At 44.9% G+C, this 22,595-nt stretch overlaps 1 protein-coding gene across 1 annotated transcript in view; it reads left to right on the top strand.

The window, feature by feature from the left end:
* Nucleotides 1-13,728, top strand: part of FNDC1 (fibronectin type III domain containing 1) — a 109,983-nt gene extending 96,255 nt beyond the window's left edge. The window contains exons 19-23 of the mRNA XM_086318594.1: nucleotides 4,251-4,330; nucleotides 5,842-5,871; nucleotides 6,864-7,025; nucleotides 10,769-10,891; nucleotides 12,943-13,728. Coding sequence (XP_086174720.1) covers nucleotides 4,251-4,330; nucleotides 5,842-5,871; nucleotides 6,864-7,025; nucleotides 10,769-10,891; nucleotides 12,943-13,058 — 511 coding nt within the window. The 3' untranslated portion in view covers nucleotides 13,059-13,728. The remainder of the gene's footprint in view (nucleotides 1-4,250; nucleotides 4,331-5,841; nucleotides 5,872-6,863; nucleotides 7,026-10,768; nucleotides 10,892-12,942) is intronic.
* Nucleotides 13,729-22,595: the final 8,867 nt, after the last annotated feature.

Consider the following 22,595-nt stretch of genomic DNA (forward strand, 5'->3'; position numbering starts at 1 on the left):
ATACGATGCATGGCTTCCTACATGGAGAAGTGGGTCGCCAGCCAGAGGGCCATCTGGGAGTGAGTCTTTAGCCCTCAGTGTGAAATGTGCAGAACTTGTCTCAAGGGTACAAACACTGTGTGTGTGCGTTTCCTATTTTATATTCTCTGGTCTTGCTGGTAACACCCACCATCCTTGGTGGGTGAACGTGGGCGGAACACCAAGGACGCGATGGTCATGCAGTGGTGTGCTTGTAAACTGGCTGTCTGGGAAAAAAAAAAGTAACAGCTGCTTTATGGTATTTGCCAATTTCAAGCTAGTCTGGGCCTGCAGAATTGCTGATATTTAACGATCGGCTCTCTGAGGCCTGTAGTATGGCTCCAGCACACCGTGTCACGTCCAGCCACCGTATTTCCACAGCAAAGTGTTCTGAATGATGTGACTTGGGCCCGAGGTCTCCCATTTTTTTATGCAGTCAGAGGAACAGAGAGGAGATTGGAACAAAATGCTCTCCTTAAACAGAAATGTTGAACCTTAAACAGAACTGTCGAAAGGGACAGAAACTGGACAATAGCCTTGGGCACCGAGAGACTTCTGAACTAGCGGAGAACTTTGCCCAGGGCTTGTTAATGCCCTGGGCTCACTTGAACTGAGCTTTCATAGACTATTACAAATTTTAGGATTCAGCAAATAAAAATATCAGGAAATTGAGAAAGCCCTTTTCTTAGCTCTTCCTTGATAGTAATGAAAAGTTGATTCATTAAACCAAGAACAAAACTAAAGAAAACAAAGCCAACATCCCTCTTTTTTTGTTTTTAATTGTGTTCGGAGTGCCTATTTTTACAGCACAGCCTCAGGAGCAGCTGAAGGAGGCCTTAGCAATGTTTGGCCTCCTGGCTGCTTGTAAATTCTGGACTCCTGCTGCCCCTGCCCCCACAGCCCAGTTTTCTTGTGACAGCTTTTGGTACCAAACTGATGTTGAGTTTTGAGTGCTGTCAGGGGATGGTTAAGTGGGATGGTTTATTCCTTCTTCCTATAGGTACGAATGAGTGTCCCCGGCTCACTCAGTGAGAACTTACTGTGTGCTCAGGGCCAGGTTCCGGACTCTAAAGAGGGAAGACTGGAGGGGTGGGGGGGCCTACAACACACCATGGCCGCTCATGGTGCTCACAGTCTGACAGAGACTGATGTTTGTAAACATGTAGATGTGGACTTTCCCTGACCAGTATCCTGAGAGACAAGCACCCTGTGCTGTGAGTGTGTAACAGGGGGCTTTTTTCCCGAGCTCGAGGATAAGGGGCGGTCAGGTCAGGCAGATGCACAGCATTTGACCTGGAGAAGGTAAGTGAGCTGTCAAGTTGCTTGAGGCAGGAAGGGTGTTGCGAAGCTGGTGTTTTTGAGGAAGAGCAGGAGGCCGATGCGGTCGGGGGGATGGAGGAGAGAGGGGGCTGGCGGCTGGACCAGCCGGTCACAGATGGGCCCCAGTGTCCGCTGAGGCTTGTGTCCTGTGTCCACCCATGCTGGGGGCCCTGGGAGACGGACTGGGAGCAGCAGCGGCCACTGGGGCTTCTCCCCAAGTGTGGCCTTCCCTTCTGTCGTTCTTTGGAGGGAGAATGCTCCCTGGTTTCCTCCTATGAGGATTTCCTTCAGACCCCTCTGTGCCTGCATGCGTGCTAAGTCACTTCAGTCATGTCCAACTCTTTGTGACTGTAGCCCTCCAGGCAACTCTGCCCACGGGATTCTCCAGGCAAGATTACTGGAGTGGGTTGCCATGCCCTCCTCCAGGGGATCTTCCCAACCCAGGGATCAAACCCACATCTCTTGTGTCTCCTGCATTGGCAGGTGGTTTCTTTACCCCTAGCGCCCCCTGGGAAGCCTAAAGAATACAGATCTGTCACCATGGAACCTATTCAAAAGAAGGTACCAGAAGCTTGTATAAGAAGGCAAGGCATGGGATGCTTTTGTTACTTAGGTGACATAGAGACACTTCAGGGTATGAAATATTTATTTTAGTCTGTAGAAAAAAATGTAAAGTGCTTTTTGAAAAATTTGCTTTTTTTATAATACCATATTGTTTTTCAGCTTGGCATATGTAAACTTACTTTGACACAGTAGGTGGAGTTCAAATGGAAATAACGTAACTGTAGAATTGGGCCACGTGGGCTTTGTGGAGGAATGGAGTCATTGTGCAGCAGGAGGGTCGATTGGAGAATACTTAGGTTTCAGTGTAAAACAGAATGGATACAACTAGGAAACTGGAGTAGGCTCTCCCAGCCAATGGGTCACCCCTCTACCATCGCCTCTACTGCACAGGGCGCTTCCCTCTGCCAAGCTGGGGAAGTGGTACCAGCTTGCCTCCAGGGATGGCCTGAGAAAGATGCAGCAAAATAAATGTCCCCGGTAACCTCTGAATATCAGTATCACACCCTAGGTCTTGATTTCCTATTTTTTTTTTTAGGGAAAAGGCGTCTGTAAAGTTTGACTGTTACCGTTGACATATGCCAAGCCCACTGTTTGAACTGCCAGCGGAGTTTGCCTTAAGTAACTCCACGCCCGCTGAGTTAGAAGTATGCACAGTTGAGAACAACACACAGTGCTGAGTGAATTGAGCTTTGGGACTCATATGTTCTTAATTGTGCATATCTTTTTTTTTAATGAAATTTTAAAAAGGATTCTGTCCGAAATGAGATGTGAATATACTTTCTTGAAAAGCTTAAGAGAAGACTTGGTTTTACCAAATGGACTTTTTCTTTGCTCTCTCTTAATCAAACCCAAAGTCAAATACCTCTGTGTAACTGTGAGGCCAGAGGCTCCCCTGGGGACCTCAGCTCAGATGCTCGGTAGGCTTGGTGCCAGGGCAGAGGTGCAACAGACATGCACCTTTGCTCTCTGGGTGTAAATAGTTCTCCTTTTAAAACTTTAGTGCATCTTAGTCCGTGTGATCTGTGTGTCTGACTTAAACATAGGATTTTGTAACACTGAAGTGTAGCTCCTGGTGCCCAGAAGCCAAGGCCCCTTCTGGACTCTCTGAGGTGGTGGACACACTCCCCTGCCCAATTTTTTTTTTAACCCTCTTTCTTTACCTGGAAGCAGTTAGGGACTGTATGTATTAGTTGCTCAGTTCTGTCTGACTCTTTGTGACCCCATGGATGGTAGCCTGCCAGGCTCCTCTGTCCATGGAATTCTCCAGGCAAGAACACTGGAGTGGGTTGTCATTTTCTTCTCCAGGGGATCTTCCTGACTCAGGGATCAAACCCAGGTCTCCCACATTGCAGGCAGATTCTTTTATCATCTGAGCCACCAGGGAAGCCCCAGTTAAGGACTAAGAGGGCACAGATAATACCTAGAATTCCAGGGGGCTGGACAACATAGAGATGAACCATAGGTAGAGTAGGTCTCAACTGTGTCGGCTTCCAGTATTTTCTCAACACTGCTTTTGGTCCCGTAGCTCACGAGAGTCCAAAGTAAGATGCTCTTGGACTCCCGACTGAACTGGCTTATCTCCTTCTAGATGAACAGGCTGATTCGGGCCATGTGCTTTCTAGCACATTCTCTGTTCCAAGACAAAGATTAATCTCCGGCAGAGCCTCTGCAGGCCGTTTCCACTTCCCCTTCCTGGACTTGCTTCTCTTTCCTTGAGGCACAGAAGCTGGAGACTCAGTGATTTTAAGGCTCCAGGGTCAAGCGTAGCACTTGTCCTGTGTCCAGAACATTGCTGTCACGTTAGTTCCCCCAAGGAGGCCAGCTTCTGGACTGGCTCAGCCTCCCCCTGCCAACAGCAGGTTGCATCATCATCAGTCCATCAGACATTTATACAGCACGTCCAGGGGTGAGACTTAGGCTAGAACTGGAATTCTGCTCAGTAAGCATTTCTCCCTGCTCTAGCTTCTCCGTCTTGCTGGTGGAACTCAAGATGAGACAGGAGGGGGCCATACCGTCCAATGGCAGGCCTGCAGGGCGTGGCCTGCATGGGGCGGGTGAACCCTGGATGCTCTAAATAACACACACAGTCCAAGTGACCTGTTTGCCTAGTCTGCCCCTCCGTTCCTAGTGGGAGCATGTCTATGCTGTTCATTATATTGTTCTGAAAAGTTATTCGAAAATGAGAAAGTTTAGAAATAGCATGAAGAAATAGCGGTGGTGTATGCATTTGTGAAAAGATAAGACTCGAACCCTGCCACAGAGTAAGTGCTCAGTAGTTTGGTTGTTTGTCTCATTATACAAAAATCAAACAAGGTTCTCTTTCAAACTATGTTTTCTTCGAATTTCAGGTATTATTTTAGAGTTCAAGCCAAAAATCCTCACGGCTATGGACCTGTCAGTTCTTCAGTTTCATTTGTTACAGAATCAGGTATGGATGACTTCATGTTCTTTTTTTCTGTTTTCCTTAAAAACAAGTAATCTGAAATCAGGTCTACAATAGAATAAAAATGGAAAAGTAAAACTTCTGTTTAGTGAGTTCATATTGGATATCACTTTATAAGATAAACATGATTTTCTTTCTGCTAAGTTAAATCTTGGATAATAAAAGTAGTCTTCATTGGAACTGCTTGAAAAGTGAAAAGAGCAAATTCCAATGAAAAGGGAAGAAAATCTAGTTCTTAGCCATGTGGGAAAGATAACTTTGAATCCGTCTAGTTGCAGAGGTAATTTCTTTATTGTTATTGCAAGCAGCCGAAGTGCATACATGTGTGATCTGAGGGGCAGTTGCTTCTTTCAATCAGTCAGATCTCTAGGATGCTTGCTTTCCTAGGAGACAAAGATATCTCTACTTAATATGGAGGGTTTAATTAAAATGCTATCCATCCTGCAAGCAGTGTCACACAGAAGATGTCCCTACTTTGGGTTGCTGGTGTGCAGAGCTCTCAGACCCTTTGGTGAAGTGTTCCATGGTCATGGTCTGAGGCAGTGTACACAGTGTCCCATGGTGGGTGGTCATGGTGTGAGGCAGTATTCACAGGGTTCCGTGGTCATGGTCTGAGGCAGTACTCATAGTGTTGGGTGGTCATAACCTGAGGCAGTACACACAGGGTTCCATGGTCATGGTCTGAGGCAGTACACACGGTGTCGGGTGGTCATGGTCTGAGGCAGTACACACAGGGTCCCGTGGTCATGGTCTGAGAATACACACCACTGGTTCATGGTGGCAGTTCCTGGGTTGGCAGCCTCTCTGTACAGGAAGCCAGGTGGGAGAGTTGGTGACCATGGTCCCAAGACAAACATGTACAGGAGCCCAGCAGGGTCAGCTCCACACTAACGTGGTTCTCGCTTCCATTTGGTTAGATCATTCCCTACATGTAGCTTGACCCCAGAACATTTGCCTTTGGAAGATATTTTTAAATGCAGTGATTTAAATCTACTGAATCAAAATATATGGAAAAAGTCTTTTTGGAGAATATGCTTTATACTGGAAATGTTGGCAAAGGACTTCAAAATTGGTGTTTTCACGTGTTTCATCTAAGAAGTGTGTTTCTCATTAGTAATTAGAAAGAGTACAAGAAAACCTTTATCAGTGGTTAATTTGCTACAATAATGTGTCTATGGCTGAATTTCCTAAAAATAACATGGTCTTTTGGCAACTATCAGAATTAACATGATCAACGTCTATAGAAAAAAACCCAAATAATTCAAATCTAAATAGTTATCAAGAAACTGAGGGCTGAAATTGGAGAGTAGAAAGATATAAATGTAACTTCTGAGACTGTGATATAGTACTTTTAAAGTTTTGGCATATGCCAAATGAATATTGCACTTTATTTATCTACTGCAGCTTGGTTAGCCCTTTCAGTTACAAAAAAATTCCATAGCTATGTGGCTCCATGACATAATAGTGAATTCAGCTGTTTCTTTTTCATTCTACAGATAATCCTCTTCTTGTCGTGAGGCCACCAGGTAAGTTTCTCTTCTGGATAATCTTGACATTCTAGTAATAAAGTTGGATATTGAACATGAGATTGTTATGGTTACTCACAAGTAGAGATGCCAAACCATTTTTGTATTGTCATAATTTTCCAACAACTTCTGTGGTTTCTTTGCACCTGCTCTCCTAATCTAGGGAAAAGAATGGTCCGGAAATTGTTAGATAGGGTCCTAGTAGACAATAGCTGGGCTTCCCTGATAGCTCAGCTGGTAAAGAATCCACCTGCAGTGCAGGAGACCCCTGTTTGATTCCTGGGTTGGGAAGGCCCCCTGGAGGAGGGCATAGCAACCACTCCAGTATTCTTGCTTGGAGAATCCGCATGGACAGAGGAGCCTGGCAGGCTATAGTCCATGAAGTTGCAAAGAGTCAAACACGACTGAGCGACTAAGTACTCCACAGCCCAGACAATAGCTATAAAAACCATTGTGGGCGGCCAATAACCTATGAAGCGGTAACTATTTTCCTAACCTCCTTGAATATTTCAAATTGCTGAAAAGATAGCAAAATGGATTAAGAGTACAAAAAAAGTTTACTTTGTTTTTCAAATAAACAGAGAAAAACCTATTGCCTAAGTTCAGGACAGGTCTTAGGAGTGACAGGAACAGTAGGCATCTGTGCTGAGGGGTTTTGAGGGTGGGGAGGTAGGATGGTATGACCCCCCAAGGTCAAACTTGTCATTATAGCTTATGTTCCTTGAGGCCCAAAGGCTTTTTCTTACTCTGAGAATCCTTTATGGAAATGCAAATAGTTCAGATATCTTCAGGTGTGAGGAACTCCCGAGCTGTACTTCAGTACAAAGAAAGAAGAGAAGAGAGAGCGCACCCATCGGGAGATGGGAAAGCTGCTCAGAAAAGCCGTGCAAGGAGGGCAAGGCCCAGTGAATAAGCCGACATGCCTGGTACTTTGTACGAGAGCAACCACTGTGAAGCGCTGTGACTTGGAAGCTGTGCTTTGTGTTGTCCAGGCGGCGAGCCCATCTGGATCCCGTTTGCTTTCAAACATGACCCTAGCTACACGGACTGCCATGGCCGACAGTATGTGAAGCGGACTTGGTACAGGAAGTTTGTGGGAGTCGTCCTCTGCAACTCGCTGCGGTATAAGATCTACCTCAGTGACAACCTGAAAGGTGGGTCTTTGGGGGTGGCGTGCTGAGGGAGGGTATGAAAAGTTTCCAGTTGATCAGATACCAGCTTGACATAGCGGGTGCACCAGAATGCAGTTGAGGTGTGGACCGGTCATGTCTCAGTCTGGCTCAAATGCCAACCAGTTTTGCAGGCTCTATGCTAGAGTGACTTGTTTTCACATGGGTACTCAAGAATATATGTATATATTTTAAATCGACTACTTTTTAGGAATGAAGTCCAGAATTCTATTAGAAAATCAAAGGCCATTTTTTTTTGTTGTTGATTCTATAACAGTAGGCATGCGTGTGAGCTGGAATTATTGAGGACAAGTCCACACTACTGTCTTTGCCACTGGCACGACTTTACAGAAAAAAAATGTAGATGGTGAAACATAGATGAGCTGCTCTATTTATTCTGTGTCCAAACAAAAATTACATTGTTTTCATCATGGTAGGGGATTCAAACAGAGAATAACATACGTACTTTGGACTACTAACATTTCAAAATGCCATTTCTACCCAGCTGGCTTTGACTCACCCACCTACACATAATTGTTTTATATTTCAAAATTTACACAACTTTTATTCTTTTAGCATACATTAAAAAAAAACTTTCCTGCACCTGGTTTATATTTTATCATAGGTCAGTTATTTTGTTCTTTTATTTGTTGCTAGTGATCATCATTTCTCAATAATGTCAAAATCTCCCCAACCATCCCCCTCTCCAGCAATTTCTCAGTGCTATGCCTTCCCAACAAGCAGTGTCTGTTTCTCTCTGCTTTTTCCCCACTCTCCCACACTGCCCTTTCCCTCCTCTGCTTCAGAATTCCTGGAAGAGGTTACACAGCCATGTCTGGTATTGCAGAGTTGAGAGAAACAACTCGGCCCTACCTACTGTGCAGCTCTGGTTCAGGACCAAGGACAGCACCTCCTGCTACGGATACACCCTACTTCTAGCTTCCTAGGAAAATGGGTCCCACTATTTTTATACATATTCATGCTTTTCATAATGGTTTCATAAAGTATTCTGTGTCAGAACTTCCACATTTTTGAAACCATAGAGTAGAAAGGTCTCTCATTTATTGGCTGAAAATGCCTATAATATTCATAGTTTCCATTTAAGGAAATTTGCTAAGTATATAGCATACATGATCTCAATAAATCCTTACAATGCTTTGAAATCAGTGCCATCATCACCATCTTTCAAACATGGGAAGTGTGACACACAGAGTATAAGTAATGTGCCCTCTTCAGTTCAGTTTATTCGCTCAGTCATGTCTGACTCTTAACAACCCCGTGGACTGCAGCATGCCAGGCTTCCCTGTCCATCACCAACTCCCAGAGCTTGCTCAAACTCATGTCCATCGAGTCCCTGATGCCATTCAACCATCTCATCTGCTGTCATCCCCTTCTCCTGCCTTCAATATTTCCCACCATCAGGGTCTTTTCCAATGAGTCACTTCTTCCCATCAGGTGGCCAAAGTATTGGAGCTTCAGCTTCAGCATCAGTCCTTCCATTGAATATTCAGGACTGGTTTCCTTTAGGATTGACTGGTTGGATCTCCTTGCAGTCCAAGGGACTCTCAAGAGTCCCACAGCTCAAAACCATCAATTCTTTGGCACTCAGCTTTCTTTATGATCCAACTCTCACTTCTGTACATGACAACTGGGAAAACCATAGCTTTGACTAGATGGACCTTTGTTGACAAAGGAATGTCTCTGCTCTTTAATATGCTGTCTAGGTTGGTCATAACTTTTCTTCCAAGGAGCAAGTCCCTTTTAATTTCATGGTTGCAGTCACCATCTGCAGTGATTTTGGAGCCCAAGAAAATAGTGTTTCCATTGTTTCCCCATCTATTTGCCATGAAGTGATGGGACTGGATACCATGATCTTAGTTTTCTGAATGTTGAGTTTTAAGCCAGCTTTTTCATGCTCCTTTTTCACTTTCATCAAGAGGCTCTTTAGTTCCTCTTTGCTTTCTGCCATAAGGGTGGTGTCATTTGCATATCTGAGGTTATGGATATTTCTCCTGGCAATCTTGATCCCAGCTTGTGCTTCATCCAGCCCAGCTTTTCACATGATGTACTCTGCAGATAAGTTAAATAAACAGGGTGACAATATACAGCCTTGATGTACTCCTTTCCCAATTTGGAACCAGTCCATTGTTCCATGTCCAGTTCTAACTGTTTCTTCTTGACCTGCAGAATTTCTCAGGAGGCAGGTATGGTGGTCTGGTATCCCCATCTCTTTAAGAATTTTCCAGTTTGTTGTGATCCACACAGTCCAAGGCTTTGGCATAGTCATTGAAGCAGAAGTAGATGTTTTTCTGGAATTCTCTTGCTTTTTCTATGATCCAGCAGATGTTGGCAATTTGATCTCTAGTTCCTCTGCCTTTTTTAAATCCAGCTTGAACATCTGGAATTTCTTGGTTTGCATACTGTTGAAGCCTCACTTGGAGAATTTTGAGCATTATTTTGCTAACGTGTGAGATGAGTACAATTATGTGGTAGTTTGAACATTCTTTGGCATTGCCTTTCTTTGGGATTGCAATGAAAACTGCCCTTTTCCAGTCCTGTGGCCACTGCTGAGCTTTCCAAATTTGCTGGCATATTGAGCGCAGCACTTTCACAGCATCATCTTTCAGGATTTGAAATAGCTCAACTGGAATTCCATCACCTCCCCTAGCTTTGTTCATAGTGATGCTTCCTAAGGCCCACTTGACTTCACACTCCAGGATGTCTGGTTCTAGGTGAGTGATCACACCATCATGGTTATCTGGGTAATTAAGATCTTTTTTGTATAGCTCTTACATGTATTCTTGCCACCTTTTCTTAATATCTCTGCCTCTGTTAGGTCCATACCATTTCTGTCCTTTTTAGTGCCCATCTTTGCATGAGATATTCCCTTGGTATCTCTAGTTTTCTTGAAGAGAACTTTTGTCTTTCCCATTATATTGTTTTCCTCGATTTGTTTGCATTGATCACTGAGGAAGGCTTTCTTATCTCTCTTTGCTATTCTTTGGAACTCTGCATTCAGATGGTTATATGTTTCCTTTTCTCCCTTGCTTTTAGCTTCTCTTATTTTCTCAGCTATTTGTAAGGCCTCCTCAGACAACCATTTTGCCTTTTTGCATTTTGGTTTCTTGGGGATGGTTTTGATCACTGCCTCCCATACAATGTCATGAACCTCTGTCCACAGTTCTTCAGGCACTCTGCCTATCAGATCTAATCCCTTGAATCTATTTATCACTTCCACTGTATAATACTAAGGGATTTGATTTTGGTCATACCTGAATGGCCTAGTGGTTTTCCCTACTTTCTTCAATTTAAGTCTGAATTTGGCAATAAGGAGTTCATGATCTGAGCCATAGTAGCTCCCAGTCTTGTTTTTGCTGACTGTATAGAGCTTCTCCACCTTCAACCACAAAGAATATAACCAATCTGATTTCAGTATTGACCATCTGGTGATGTTTATGTATAGAGTCTTCTCTTGTGTTGTTGGAAGAGGATGTTTGCTATGACCAGTGCTTTCTCTTGGCAAAACTCTGTTAGTCTTTGCCTGTTTCATTTTGTACTCCAAGGCCAAATATGCCTATTATCTCTTGACTTCCTACTTTTACATTCCAGCCCTGTATGATAAAAATTACATCTTTTTTTTGGTGTTGGTTCTTCAAGTTTGTGCAGATTCCTAGATCACCTGTAGCATTTTTGGGTCAGTCACTGACTCATCAAATTCCTTTTTGCAGATACATTCTACAGCATTGGGGACAGTTGGGGAAGAGGTGAAGACCACTGTCAATTTGTGGATTCACACCTTGATGGAAGAACAGGGCCTCAGTCCTACATTGAAGCCCTCCCTAACATTCAAGGTAATGTGAACAAAGGCCTGACCTATTACACTGGGGTGTGGGGAGGAGGGCCAACATAAGGAGAAAATCCACGGTATCTCTGCCTTTGGTTTACCATTTGAAGATGGATGTAAGCAGCATTTTTGATCATAAAAATAAGGAATCAACAAAGTACTCCTACCATGTTCTGTATTTGGAGTGAGCCTTGGAGAGGTGGCTCAGACAGGAAAGCATCTGCCTGTAATGTAGGAGACCTAGGTTTGATCCCTGGATTGGGAAGATCCCCTGAAGAAGGGAATGGCTATCCATTCCAGTATTTTTGCCTGGATACTTCCGTGGACAGAGGAGCCTGGAGGACTGTGGTCCATGAGGTCACAAAGAGTTGGACCCAATTGAGTGACTAACACTTTCCCTTTTACTTTGGAGAGGTAGGGATACAGAGGAATATAAGACCTTATCCCTACTGTCAGGAAACATAGTCAGAATTGGAAAGAGAGGATAAATATATGAAAGGTAACTGGAGCAGACAACTTAAAGTGCAGACAATGGCAAGTTGTGTCACATTATTGTCCCATTATCAGGTAATTGTGCAGATTATAGTCAGTCTCTGAGTTCAAGAGAAGCAGGCCACTTGAGGCTGCCAGGGGAAGTTCTCATAAGAGGCAGAGTCAGGGCTGAGTCATAAAAATTCATGCAAAGATTAGAGAGTCTTCCAAGTGGAGGATGGCATGAATAAGAGTGCAGAGAAAGAAAAAATAAATAAACGCAAACCAACCAGGATATGTTTCAGGAGACTGTGTATCAGTTATTTCATGATGGCCTTGTAAGAGGAAATGCATATACTCATCTCAACGTTAACAATTTGTAATACATTATTAACTCCAGTAAAACAAGTAGATTAGGCAGGGTCCTCCAGAGAATCAGAACCAGCAGCAGAAAGATAGAGACAGAGAGACAGAGAGGAGAGAGAAATAGAGAATGAGATTTATTTTAAGGAATTGGCTCATATGATTGTGGAAACTGGCAAATCCAAAATCTACAGGGTAGCCCAACAAGGCTGCTGGAGACCTAGGGAAGAGCTGATGTTGCAGTTCAAGTCTGAAGGCAGAATACCCCTGTCCCCAGGGAAAGTCGGTCTTTTTCTACTAGAGCCTTCAGCTGGTTGGATGAGGCCCACCGCATTATGGAGGCTTCATCACTTGCATGCTTAGTCACTCAGTCATGTCTGACTCTGCAACTCCATGGACTGTAGCCCTCCAGGCTCTCAGTTCAGGGAATTCTCCACACAAGAATACTGGAGAGGGTTGCCATTCCTTCCTCCAGAGGATTTTCCTTCCCAGGGCCTGAACTCACATCTCCTGTGTCTTCTGCATTACAGGTGGATTCTTTACCACTGAGCCACCAGGGAAGCCCATGGAGGCTTTGTTACATAGGTACAATTGGTGAAAGCATTGACCATGAGTGACTGAACTCAGTCTCTGGCTCCTCTCTCCTCCCTGAGGTTGGGGGTGGGACGGAAGCCCCCACCGCATATTCCCATGGTTGGTTCTCTGGTGACAAGCCCTTATCCTCAGGTGCTTTCCAGAAGCCACTTCATTAACATAAGCCCACATGTGGTTGAAGAGGCTTATTATGAAATAATCATTTCCCAGACATCTTTATTGCTCTTCAGTTCAGTTCAGTTGCTCAGTCACGTTGGACTCTGCAACCCCATGGACCGCAGCACGTCAGGCCTTCCTGTCCATCACCAACTCCTGGAGTCCACCCAAACTCATGTCCATTGAGTCGGTGATGCCATTTAACCATCTCATCCTCTGTCGTCCCCTTCTCCTCCTGCCTTCAGTCTTTCCCAGCATCAGGGTCTTTTCAAATGAGTCAGCTCTCCGCATCAGGGGGCCAAAATATTGGAGTTTTAGCTTCAATATCAGAGTTATTGCTCTTACCACTCAGGAAATTCCAAGGGTTTGGGGAGCCTTGTGGGGATGAAAACCAAATATCCATTTTCTATTATAAATCACAGTGTCACAGATGCATTTTCTTTCTCTCTCTCTCTCTTTTTTTTAACCTTCCAGGCTACTATCGCCAGTACCGCCAGGAGCCAGTCAGCTTTGGCAACATAGGTTTTGGAACTCCCTACTACTACGTGGGCTGGTACGAGTGTGGGGTCTCCATCCCGGGAAAGTGGTAACTGCAGGAAGATCGTGCTGGAAGCTCACCCTGCCGACCCCCTCATTAACTTGAGTGAGGGCCTGTGAGCAGGAAAAGAGGCAGGGTCCCAAGCCCCCTGCTGTCTCCGGTGTCAGCAAGGCCACACAGTGGACACTGGACACTCCAGGCGTCTTCAATCTGGAGCTCAGTCCTACGTCTCGGCCTGGACCACACACCGGCTTCAGTGTTGCTGTTAACTTAGCTTCTCTACAGGTTTTACTTATAACAGCATGTCCCAGAGATGGCACAGACACTCAGCTATGGGGATGCACGGTACAATTTTCATCCTTTTTAGGCCCAAAGTTCAGATGCTTCAGTATCTCCAGGGATCAGTATCAACATGCCCAGCTCTCTTCATGGAACACCACCCGCTTTCTTTTTTCTCACTGGACTCCTCCCAAAGTAGCTAAATTTAAGCTTTGGATCCCTCTCTATGCAGTAGAACTGAATTATTAAAAACACCAGCAAAGGAAATGTAGCCTACTTAAGATTTATTCTGTGGACTTACCCACCGCTAGACCAAATGTATCAAATCTTACTTGTAAATTCTCAATTTTGAGATATATATATATGTATATATGCATATACATATCTACACTCATCTGCAAGGACATTGATTAAAATCGCTAAATTTGTACTTGTTCACTCGATACATGTGTGCGGGACTTCTTGGAGCAGAGGTGCTGTTTGCGAACATCTTTTTAGAAGGCTTCAGAGAATATGTACTCTGTATAACACGGCCAGAATGGAAAGGTGTGGGTTCTTTCCATGAATGCTGCCAAGCCCGGGAAATGACTGGGAAGCAGTGGTGCTATGAGCCAGTAGCAAACTGAGTGATTTCCACCTTCCACACCCACGTGAAAAATGAACCGGAGGGCTGTGTGAGGACAGATCTAGTGTGTTTCCAGATTAAGATTTTAGGTCCCAAATGATTTTAAAATCCAGTTTAAAAAGACTTCTTTCCCCTTTCCTGCCAAGCCCAGTGTCTCCTCCTCAAATTATAAGCATCTTATCCTCCTCAACTGCAGAACAAGAGGGTTTATGTAGAAACACTTATTCTAATTCTTCTTAAAATATGGTGTTCTTTGCGTGTGCATGGTACCTCTGTGTCCTCGGGCAGCTCTGGGGAATGAAGTGTTTGTCTTCTCCTAAGTTTCAAGGTAAAAGACAGTAGTGGCGGGGGTGTGGGAGGGACTTCCCTGGTGGCCCAGTGGTTGAGAACCTGCCTTCCAAGGCGGAGGTGTGGGTTCAGTCCCTGGTCTGGGAACGAGGATCCCCATGCTAAGGTGCAGCTAAGCCCACACGCTGCAACTAGAGAAAGCCCGCCTGCTGCTATGAAGCCCCAGTGCAGCCAAAACAATTTTAAAAAGAAACAAGAATCAGTAGTGGGAACAAGCCAGGGGCGGACACAGTTCTGGAAGCCAGGAGCTGTGCCACTGTGTAAACGATGTAATGGTGTGAAGTGGCTCGCTACTGGAGTCGGTTATTTTTAGTGCCAGAGCCAGGTGGAAGTGAAGCCTGATGTGTCTGGTAGGTGTGAAGGTTAAAAAGCACAAGGAAACAAGTCACTGCGGATCTTTGTGATGGGTTAGCAGGAGCGGACGTTTTCAGCAACACCCACAATCCCCTCCTGCAGTTAATAACAGTAGAGAAAATGCGGGCATTCTGATGGCTAGGAAAACACCAGGATAAAAATCTTCTGGGTTTCTGAGGCTTTTGTACATAAAAATGGAATTATGAAAAAGGGAATGTCTTTTAAAACACCTATTTTTTCACACTAACCTTCAAACATGCTTCACAATGCCAAACCAAAGATAAGAACTTTAAAGATAAGTGAATTTTCCTTATACACCCATCTTTGTTATAGGGCCTCCTGAAGAAGAGATGGGGATCAAGGGCCCAACATAGAGATGCAGGCACCTCTCCCCTGTGAATCACTATTTCACACACTAAACCGTGTTTCTGGTCAGCCTCACCCCAAAGGGCTTTATACTTGTTTCATACACGAAAGAACACATTTACCACAGAAGGATTTACACTTACTTCACAGAAATCCAAAGATTTCAGTGGCATTCACTCAGGCAATGTGTTTTGAGCTCCTCCTGGCACCTTTGACTGTATTTGAATCTAGACATCTGAACTTTTATTACAAAGAGATGTTTCAATTCTTTATGGAAATTACTGCAGAGGCCAGATGATCGCTCAGCCAAAACAAAAACACTGAATCTATGTGAAGGTGATAGTGTTTCCAATATTCCCTCCAAATTAGGTTATGCAATAGTTCAAACACATCCACAGAGGTTACATGAAGTTTCTAGAGCTGTGAGGTCTCGGAGGACATGTTTTAGGAGCTCCATTGGCAGCAAGATGCCAAGAAGGGCATTCAAGATTGTAGAGGGTCTGGAAACCATTCTGTGTCAAATTAGGATAAAATGAATGCGACTGTTCTCCTAAAGACTTCATCTACTTCCAAGGCTTTAAGGAAGAAAAGGGTTTGCCAGCTCTGTAGGTCGGAGTAGACAGAAGTGGGAACTAAAGGAAAAGAAAAGTTGGCTCAAGGATTTTTAGAATTCTAGAGGAATTTAAGAAGAGTTTAATTACCAAATGAGCCTTGTTGGAAAATACTGAGATGTTCATCACTTGAAAGAGCTGAAATATAGCTGGAAATGTCTACACTTTGATTTGAAGCCCTCAGCCTGTTTTTAATTTGGTGTGTGAGCTCACAATGGTTTTCCTGTGCATTTAAAGGGTTGCAAACAAAACAGACCAAGCGAAAACACTGTATATGCAACAGCGACCATCTGTGGTTCTAAAGTGAAAAGGCAAAGTGTGAGTCTTTCAACTGTGTCTGACTTTGCGACCCCATGGACTGTAGCCCGCCAGGCTCCTCTGTCCATGGGATTTCCCAGGCAAGAATCCCAGGTGTGGGTTGCCATTCCCTTCTCCAGGGGATCTTTCCAACACAGGAATCAAACCCGGGTCTCCCTCATTGCAGGCAGATTCTTTACCATCTGAACCACTGGAATTATTTAAGGTGATTCTTAAGCCTTAAATATTTACCTATAAGACAAAGTCTGTATAACTGTGGATTAGAGTTTTCTTGAGGTTTAAAGACAATTTTAGCAAAGTACAAATTTAAAAACTTACTACTTGATAGATGTTTGCTGGCTCTTCTCTAACCTGAATAATATTTATTATCTGACTATCAAATCTGAACTCTGCATTGAGCAGTTGAACTGGGTCCCCAGCTTCCCACTGGTCAAGCCCTCTGTGTTGTGGTCTCAGGAAATACTATGGGCTCTAAAGGACATCATGCATGTTTAATATAACCATCTGGCTGAAACATAATTTCCACATTTTACCAAATGAGTTTTATTTTTTTCCTTTTTGACTTTTTCAGGTCACATTATCTTGGTCAGTCCAGGAGGATGGGGTGTTTGAGATTGTGATGATTAATGGTGTTAAAACGCATTTGCTTCTCTGCACAGAACACAGGTCTTAGTCACTACGTATAATTGAAACGATTCCACCCATAGAATTAGCCCACATTTCTGCAACATCTTCAGGCCTTAAAATCATCTCCTTAGGATGTAACTATTTTATAGTTGGAGATAAGAAGTGAGTTTAAAAAGTACAACATGAAAATACAATGACACTTGTTGTGAATAGTGATCTGGTTTAAAATCTTAGTTGTAAGTTTGAAAGTGAAAGTCGTGTAAGTTTCTCAGTCATGTCTGACTCTTTGCAACACCATACAGTGTAGCCCGTCACACTCCTCTGTCGACGGAATTCTCCAGGCAAGAATACTGGAATGGATGCCATGTCCTTCTCCAGGGGGTCTTCCCAACCCAGGGATCAAACCTGGGTCTCCCACATTGTAGGCAGATTCTTAACTGAACCACCAGAGACCAATGTACAAATTTTAAAAATCACAATGAGAGCTAAGCCCATAAGGATTTACAATAAAGTTGAAATAAAATTAACATGGAAATGGAGGCTGATAAAATTAACACATTAAAAAATTCGTGGTCCCAATTAGGAAAGCAGTTCTCTCTCATGCAGAAGTTGCTTGTTGGCCAAGAATAGAAATGCCCTGATAGTGAAGTAAAGGGTTTACCTGAGGTTGGACTGTGCATTCCCAGGACAGGAAATAACGGTCTACCTCCACCACTTGCATTCCGTGTCGCCGTGTTGTAGGCCCGTGTTCCCGGAAACAAACTCACTCAGAAGGGCAATGCAGACAGTGCAGTGCAGTTTATTACATTGGCGGGCCCAAGGCAGAGTCTCCTCTTAGCCAAGGACCCAGACCAGTTTTTGTGAAAACCTTATTTGGAGAAGGAAATGGCAACCCACTCCAGTATTCTTGCCTGGAGAATCCCATGGACAGAGGAGCCTGGTGGGCTACAGTCCACGGGTTGCAAAGAGTTGGACACAACTGAGCGACTTCACTTTCACTATATATCTTAAGTGTACGTGCTCAAACCCACGTCCCCAAATTCTCTGAAACTAGTCTGAACAAAGGGAAAGAAAGATGCAAAGTTAACCCATCATTCACATGCCTTAAACCTATGATTCGTATGCCTTAAGCCTAGGTAGTGAACAGTGGACAATTATCAATAAGCCTGTGGTTGAACCCCAATAAGCATAATAGAATTTATGATTCTATTTGGTTACACAGATAATTAGGATATTCTTTTAGGCGACAGAGAGTCTAGGTACGAGCCCTGGGGCTCTTCCATGGGTGGGGTGGGGTGCGGGGTCCGGTTTTCCAGTTGGTATGTCATTTCCATAGATACTGGGGATATAGCTCAAAGTCCACAGTCCGGCCCAAGATCGGGCCCAAGATAGAGTTCTGCTTTCCTGTTCTGTCTGTTTCCTCCTTCAGCGGAGGTGAGCGGGCCATTGCTCTTGCCTCCCTTTCTAGGAGCAGAATCGACACCTCCAGGCTACCAACTGTTGGTTTCCCCTCTCAGCTCCCTGTGGTTTTCCATACGGTTTATCAGACTATGCCCACAGTCCCCATGCAACACTCCCTGTCACCAATCACCTCCATCCACTTCCCCTCCTATTTCAGGAGACCCCGCCTCATCTCACGAAGCAGACGGGTGGCAGGACGGCAGATCTCCACACGCGCATGCGTCCTTGCCCACTCAGCCATCTTCACACGGAGCCGCCCCCTCAAAGTCCAGGGCCGCACTTTGAGCTCCTGTAACTGCAGTGTCTCCCTTTTGGAAGATCATGTGCCAACATTCAGATGTGCTCTAGACTTCCTCATCTTAACTTTTTAAAATTTAATTTAAAAAGTTTTCCCATCACCCATGTCATGACTGACACACGCACGCACACACACACACGTGTTCCCCTTCAGCCACTCCCTCCACACTGGCTTTGCGCTGAGTTCCTGAGTGAATCACCCCGTCCCCTCCTGCTCCTCGTTCGCGAGCATTGCTCACGTGGCCACACTCTGGCTTCTGGGGCTCAACTCTCCCAGGCCCGGGTCTCTCCCAGTGGCCCCGTCCAGTGGATGCTGGTCAGGCTATTTCTGTCGTCACCTTGTGGCAGCGCTTGACAGTGTGCCCTGCTTGCCATCTCCTGCCTGCATATTCCCTCCAGCTTCAAATGGCAGCTGGACCTCCCTGTTCCTCGTTTAAGGACAGACCTGAAGGCAACTTTCTCGCCTGGCTTTGCCTGGGAGGGAGGGGGAAGAGGAGAGGTGAGTGGTCTGGGGTCTTGGTGGAGCAGAGGGAAGTGAGGTAAGAGCAGTGAAGGAGGTGTTCCCCCACCATGGGGGGAGGAAGCTAGTTGGGGTTCCATGAGGAGCAGGGCCACACACCACTCCCCGCCTCCCCAGGGCTATCGTGAAGTGAGGCTGACCATGGGGAGCTGATGAAGTTGGACCACAGAGAGGAGAGGTTTCCAGTCCATCCTATCTGAGCCCGTCCCACTCCACAGGGTGGGGAGCAACAGGGTGTTTGCCTGCCGGGGCCACAGAGGCCTGGGCAGTGGACACTGTGATAATCACACCTCTCATTTCACTCAGTAGATGTTAAATGAATCCAAAATATGCCCTGGACGTCCTTCTAGACCCTCTTCTGGGCTGCAGGGTGATGCGAATACACACAATCCCTTCCCTGGTGGAGACAGCGGAGCAGATGGGAAACACATGGGCCAGCAACCAGCTGCAAGCTGGTGGAAATGAATGGAATAAGTAGAGCAGATGGGTGTGTAATGGGCAAGTAGGGACCGACAGCAGCGAAGGAGCTCCTCAATGGCCAGAGAGAAGTGGGGTGGGCCTGGGAGTAGCGCCAAGAACGCTTGAGACCAAAGGATTTCTACCTTGACACATGGGCTCTCAGATTTGACTCTTAAAGGCAATAATAAAACAGCATTCATTTTCTGATCTTTGAACTCAGTAGAACTAACCTAAGTTGGCTCCTTATGTTGTTAAAATTTTGACACCATGAAGGAGGGGTCTTGATCCTGTCCCATCCAAGGGACCACTGATCCCAATCCAAGTTTCCCCTCTGACTGATCACCCATCTTCAAGCTCCAGATGTCAATAGGGGAGACAACAGCCACAGTTCTGTCACCCAGAATCACCCAGCCAGGCCTCATCTCTCCTCCCAAGAGTGGCTGGCTACTGACTTTATGTTTGGGTGGCAAAAGAGTCCTTTTGCAATTTTCCCAGAACATAAGGTATTTACCTCATGATTAGCTGAAATCTCCCCTCCAACAGAAAAATTAATTGGTGGCTATGTTTTCTAGAACTTTGCCATAGCAATTTCCACTACTCCCTGAATTATAAGTTTCATGAAGGCAGAGGCTAAGCAGGACCCTATGGGAACTTCCCAGAACAGACACCTCCCCCACCCCCACCCACATGTCCTCTGTCTGCCTTTTGTCTGTAGAAGAATTTTAGTCAAAGAATAAATTTAATCAGGGAAGTGATAAAATGCAGAAAGGGAAATGGTCAGACAAAAAAATAATAGTTTAGCCATTAAACAAAGTCAAGGACCTTTTAGTTCCTCCTCAAGGATTATAGATAATATTCTGAGCGATATCCTATGAGCTATTTTCCAATACTGAAACTCCTACCAGGTAGGAGAAGCTAACTACATGCTGCCCACAAGCATGTAGATAACCACAGACTGATTGGAATCAGAGGGTTGATGATGTTGACTCCCAATTAAGTTATCACCAACCAATCAGAAACACACCCACAAGCTGATCACATACCCCACAACCCCCTGCTCTTACCTTGTCTTTAAAAACCTCCCCCTGAAAGCCTTTAGGGAGTTTGGGTCTTTTGAGCATGAGCTGCCTGGATTCCTTGTTTGGCGCCTGTAATAAATACTTCACTTCCTTTCAGCACAACTCAGTGTCAGTAGGTTGGCTTTGCTGTGCATGACCAGGCAGACTCAAGTGTGGTTTGTAACAAGGCCACATCTATTATTTCACCTACTGTTACCTCCTGTCATCTAACCCAGAGCCTGGCCCATAGCAGGTGTCCAATAAATGACTCGAATGCAAGAGTGAATGAGGAAATGAACAACTGAATGCACACTCTGTGCTCTCCTCCAAGTGCACTTCGTGGTGTCCTACTTTGTTCAGTCTGCTGGCCCTGTTCACTTTATTCCAGAGACTTTGAGGCCAGGGTAATTTTCTCAAGGAAGTCCCATTGGCATGGAGAAATTCATCGAGTTCTGACAATGTCTTCTGTTAGCTTATTTCCAGTTCTACGACAATGTTTTTGGCTTTTGCGATTTTTTTTTTCCATTCAGAAATTGGAAACGAGATTGCTGGTCATTGTAACTTAGAGCCTGGAATGTAAAAGTTTGGTAACTCAAGGTTACTATGTTTATTTTCTTTCTGTCTGATAGCAAGAGAACATGTAGTTGGGGCAAAAAAAAAAAACCTGAGTATTAGAGGAAAAACTCATGCAAAGAGTGTCCCCAAGAAGTCTACTCCTTCCCCAGTCTTCCAGAAGGCTAGCTGACACCAGGTAGCCTGGGAGCAGTGTCTCAGGCCAGGAAAGGAGTGGTGAGAAAGATTTTTAAGTTGGTCTCTGTGTTGATGTCTTGCCTTCGTGTTCCTGTCTGGCCATCTTTGATGTCTTTGTAGTCCCCTTATACTGAGGCCAGGACCCATCAGAGAACCTACAATTTACACTTCCATGCACTCTCCCTTTCTGAGAATAGCAGCTTTGTGAAGAAGCAAAGCTGGCTACCCTGTCCAAGTCTTATTGGACAAGAATGGTGCTGGAACTAGAGGGAGATGAAAGGGACAGTTGAAATGCATCCCTCAGATTATCCCTAGAGAGTTAGTTGGTAGGTAGCTAGGTAGGTAGAAAGATAGCTAGATAGATAAGGGAGGATAAAACTGTAAAGATTTTTAACAGTGATACTAAGAGAGAGGCTTTTAGAGAACAAGAGAGATGCCAGAAGAGCCATGCTGGTCTACAGGTTTCACATCCTTCTGTTTGGTCCAGATATTCACTCTCAGTCAGAAACCCTGGTTTCTGCTCCACAGTTCTGCTCTGTCCTTACTGTCTGCAACCTTTGTCCCATTTCTCCAAAGATGATATTTCTTCAAAGGCTATAAGATCTTAGCAGATATAGACCTTATGCACAGTTCATTAATTAAACAACATTTATTATTTATTAACTTGTAAAAGACCCTGAGATGATGGATCTACATCCCACCAGTAAACAGATGTCACCTTCAAATTAGGATAATTAAAGGAGGTTTAGGGCTTCCCTGGTGGCTCAGATGGTAACGAACCCACTTGCCAATGCAGGAGACATAAGAGCTAGCTACAGGTTCAATCCCTGGGTCAGGAAGGTCCCCTGGAGAAGGGAATGGCAAGCTACTCTAATAATCTTGCCTAGAAAATCCCATGGTCCAAGGAGCCTGGCAGGCTACGTCTATGAGGTTGCAAAGAATCAGACATGGCTGACTTTTCAAAGGAGGTTTAAGAAAGGAACTGTTTCTGTAGGTGCAGGTGGGGACCACAGGGAACGCTGCACCAGTGGGCTGTGACCATCCTGAACTTGGAGAACCGAAGGGAGGACTGGTTAGCAGAATCCAGGAGAGTCTGGCAGACAAGTCCAGCTTTCGAGAAGTGATGACCTCCCTCAAGGGACAAAGCAACCCTGCAGGGAGGGAGTCTTGGCTTCCTCCTGCTCACTAGTCTCCCTCCCTTAATCTTCCCCCTTCCTTTCACTTTCCCTCCTGTTTCCTGCCAGAGTCCTCATTACCCAAACCCACCCGGCAGCCAGGTGGCAAAGAGGCTGGTTGATGAAGATGAAACAAGTCAGCCCCTGCTGCAGAGAGCAGGCTGAAGAAAGGAAGAAGGCAGATCTGCAGAGACAAGTTAGAAGCATCCATCTGCTCTGGGAAGTGACAATGCTCTTTCACAATTGTTTGTTACTTTTAGTATATTATGACATCATCAGCAAAAATTAGTTAAGGATGGTTTTTAGAGTGTTCATTAAACAGAAAGGACCTTCATACTCTC

This window comes from Bos grunniens, chromosome 9 (assembly GCF_055505025.1).
Source record: "Bos grunniens cultivar Pamir isolate PY7600 chromosome 9, Bosgru_T2T1.0, whole genome shotgun sequence".
In the NCBI taxonomy this organism is placed as follows: domain Eukaryota; kingdom Metazoa; phylum Chordata; class Mammalia; order Artiodactyla; family Bovidae; genus Bos; species Bos grunniens.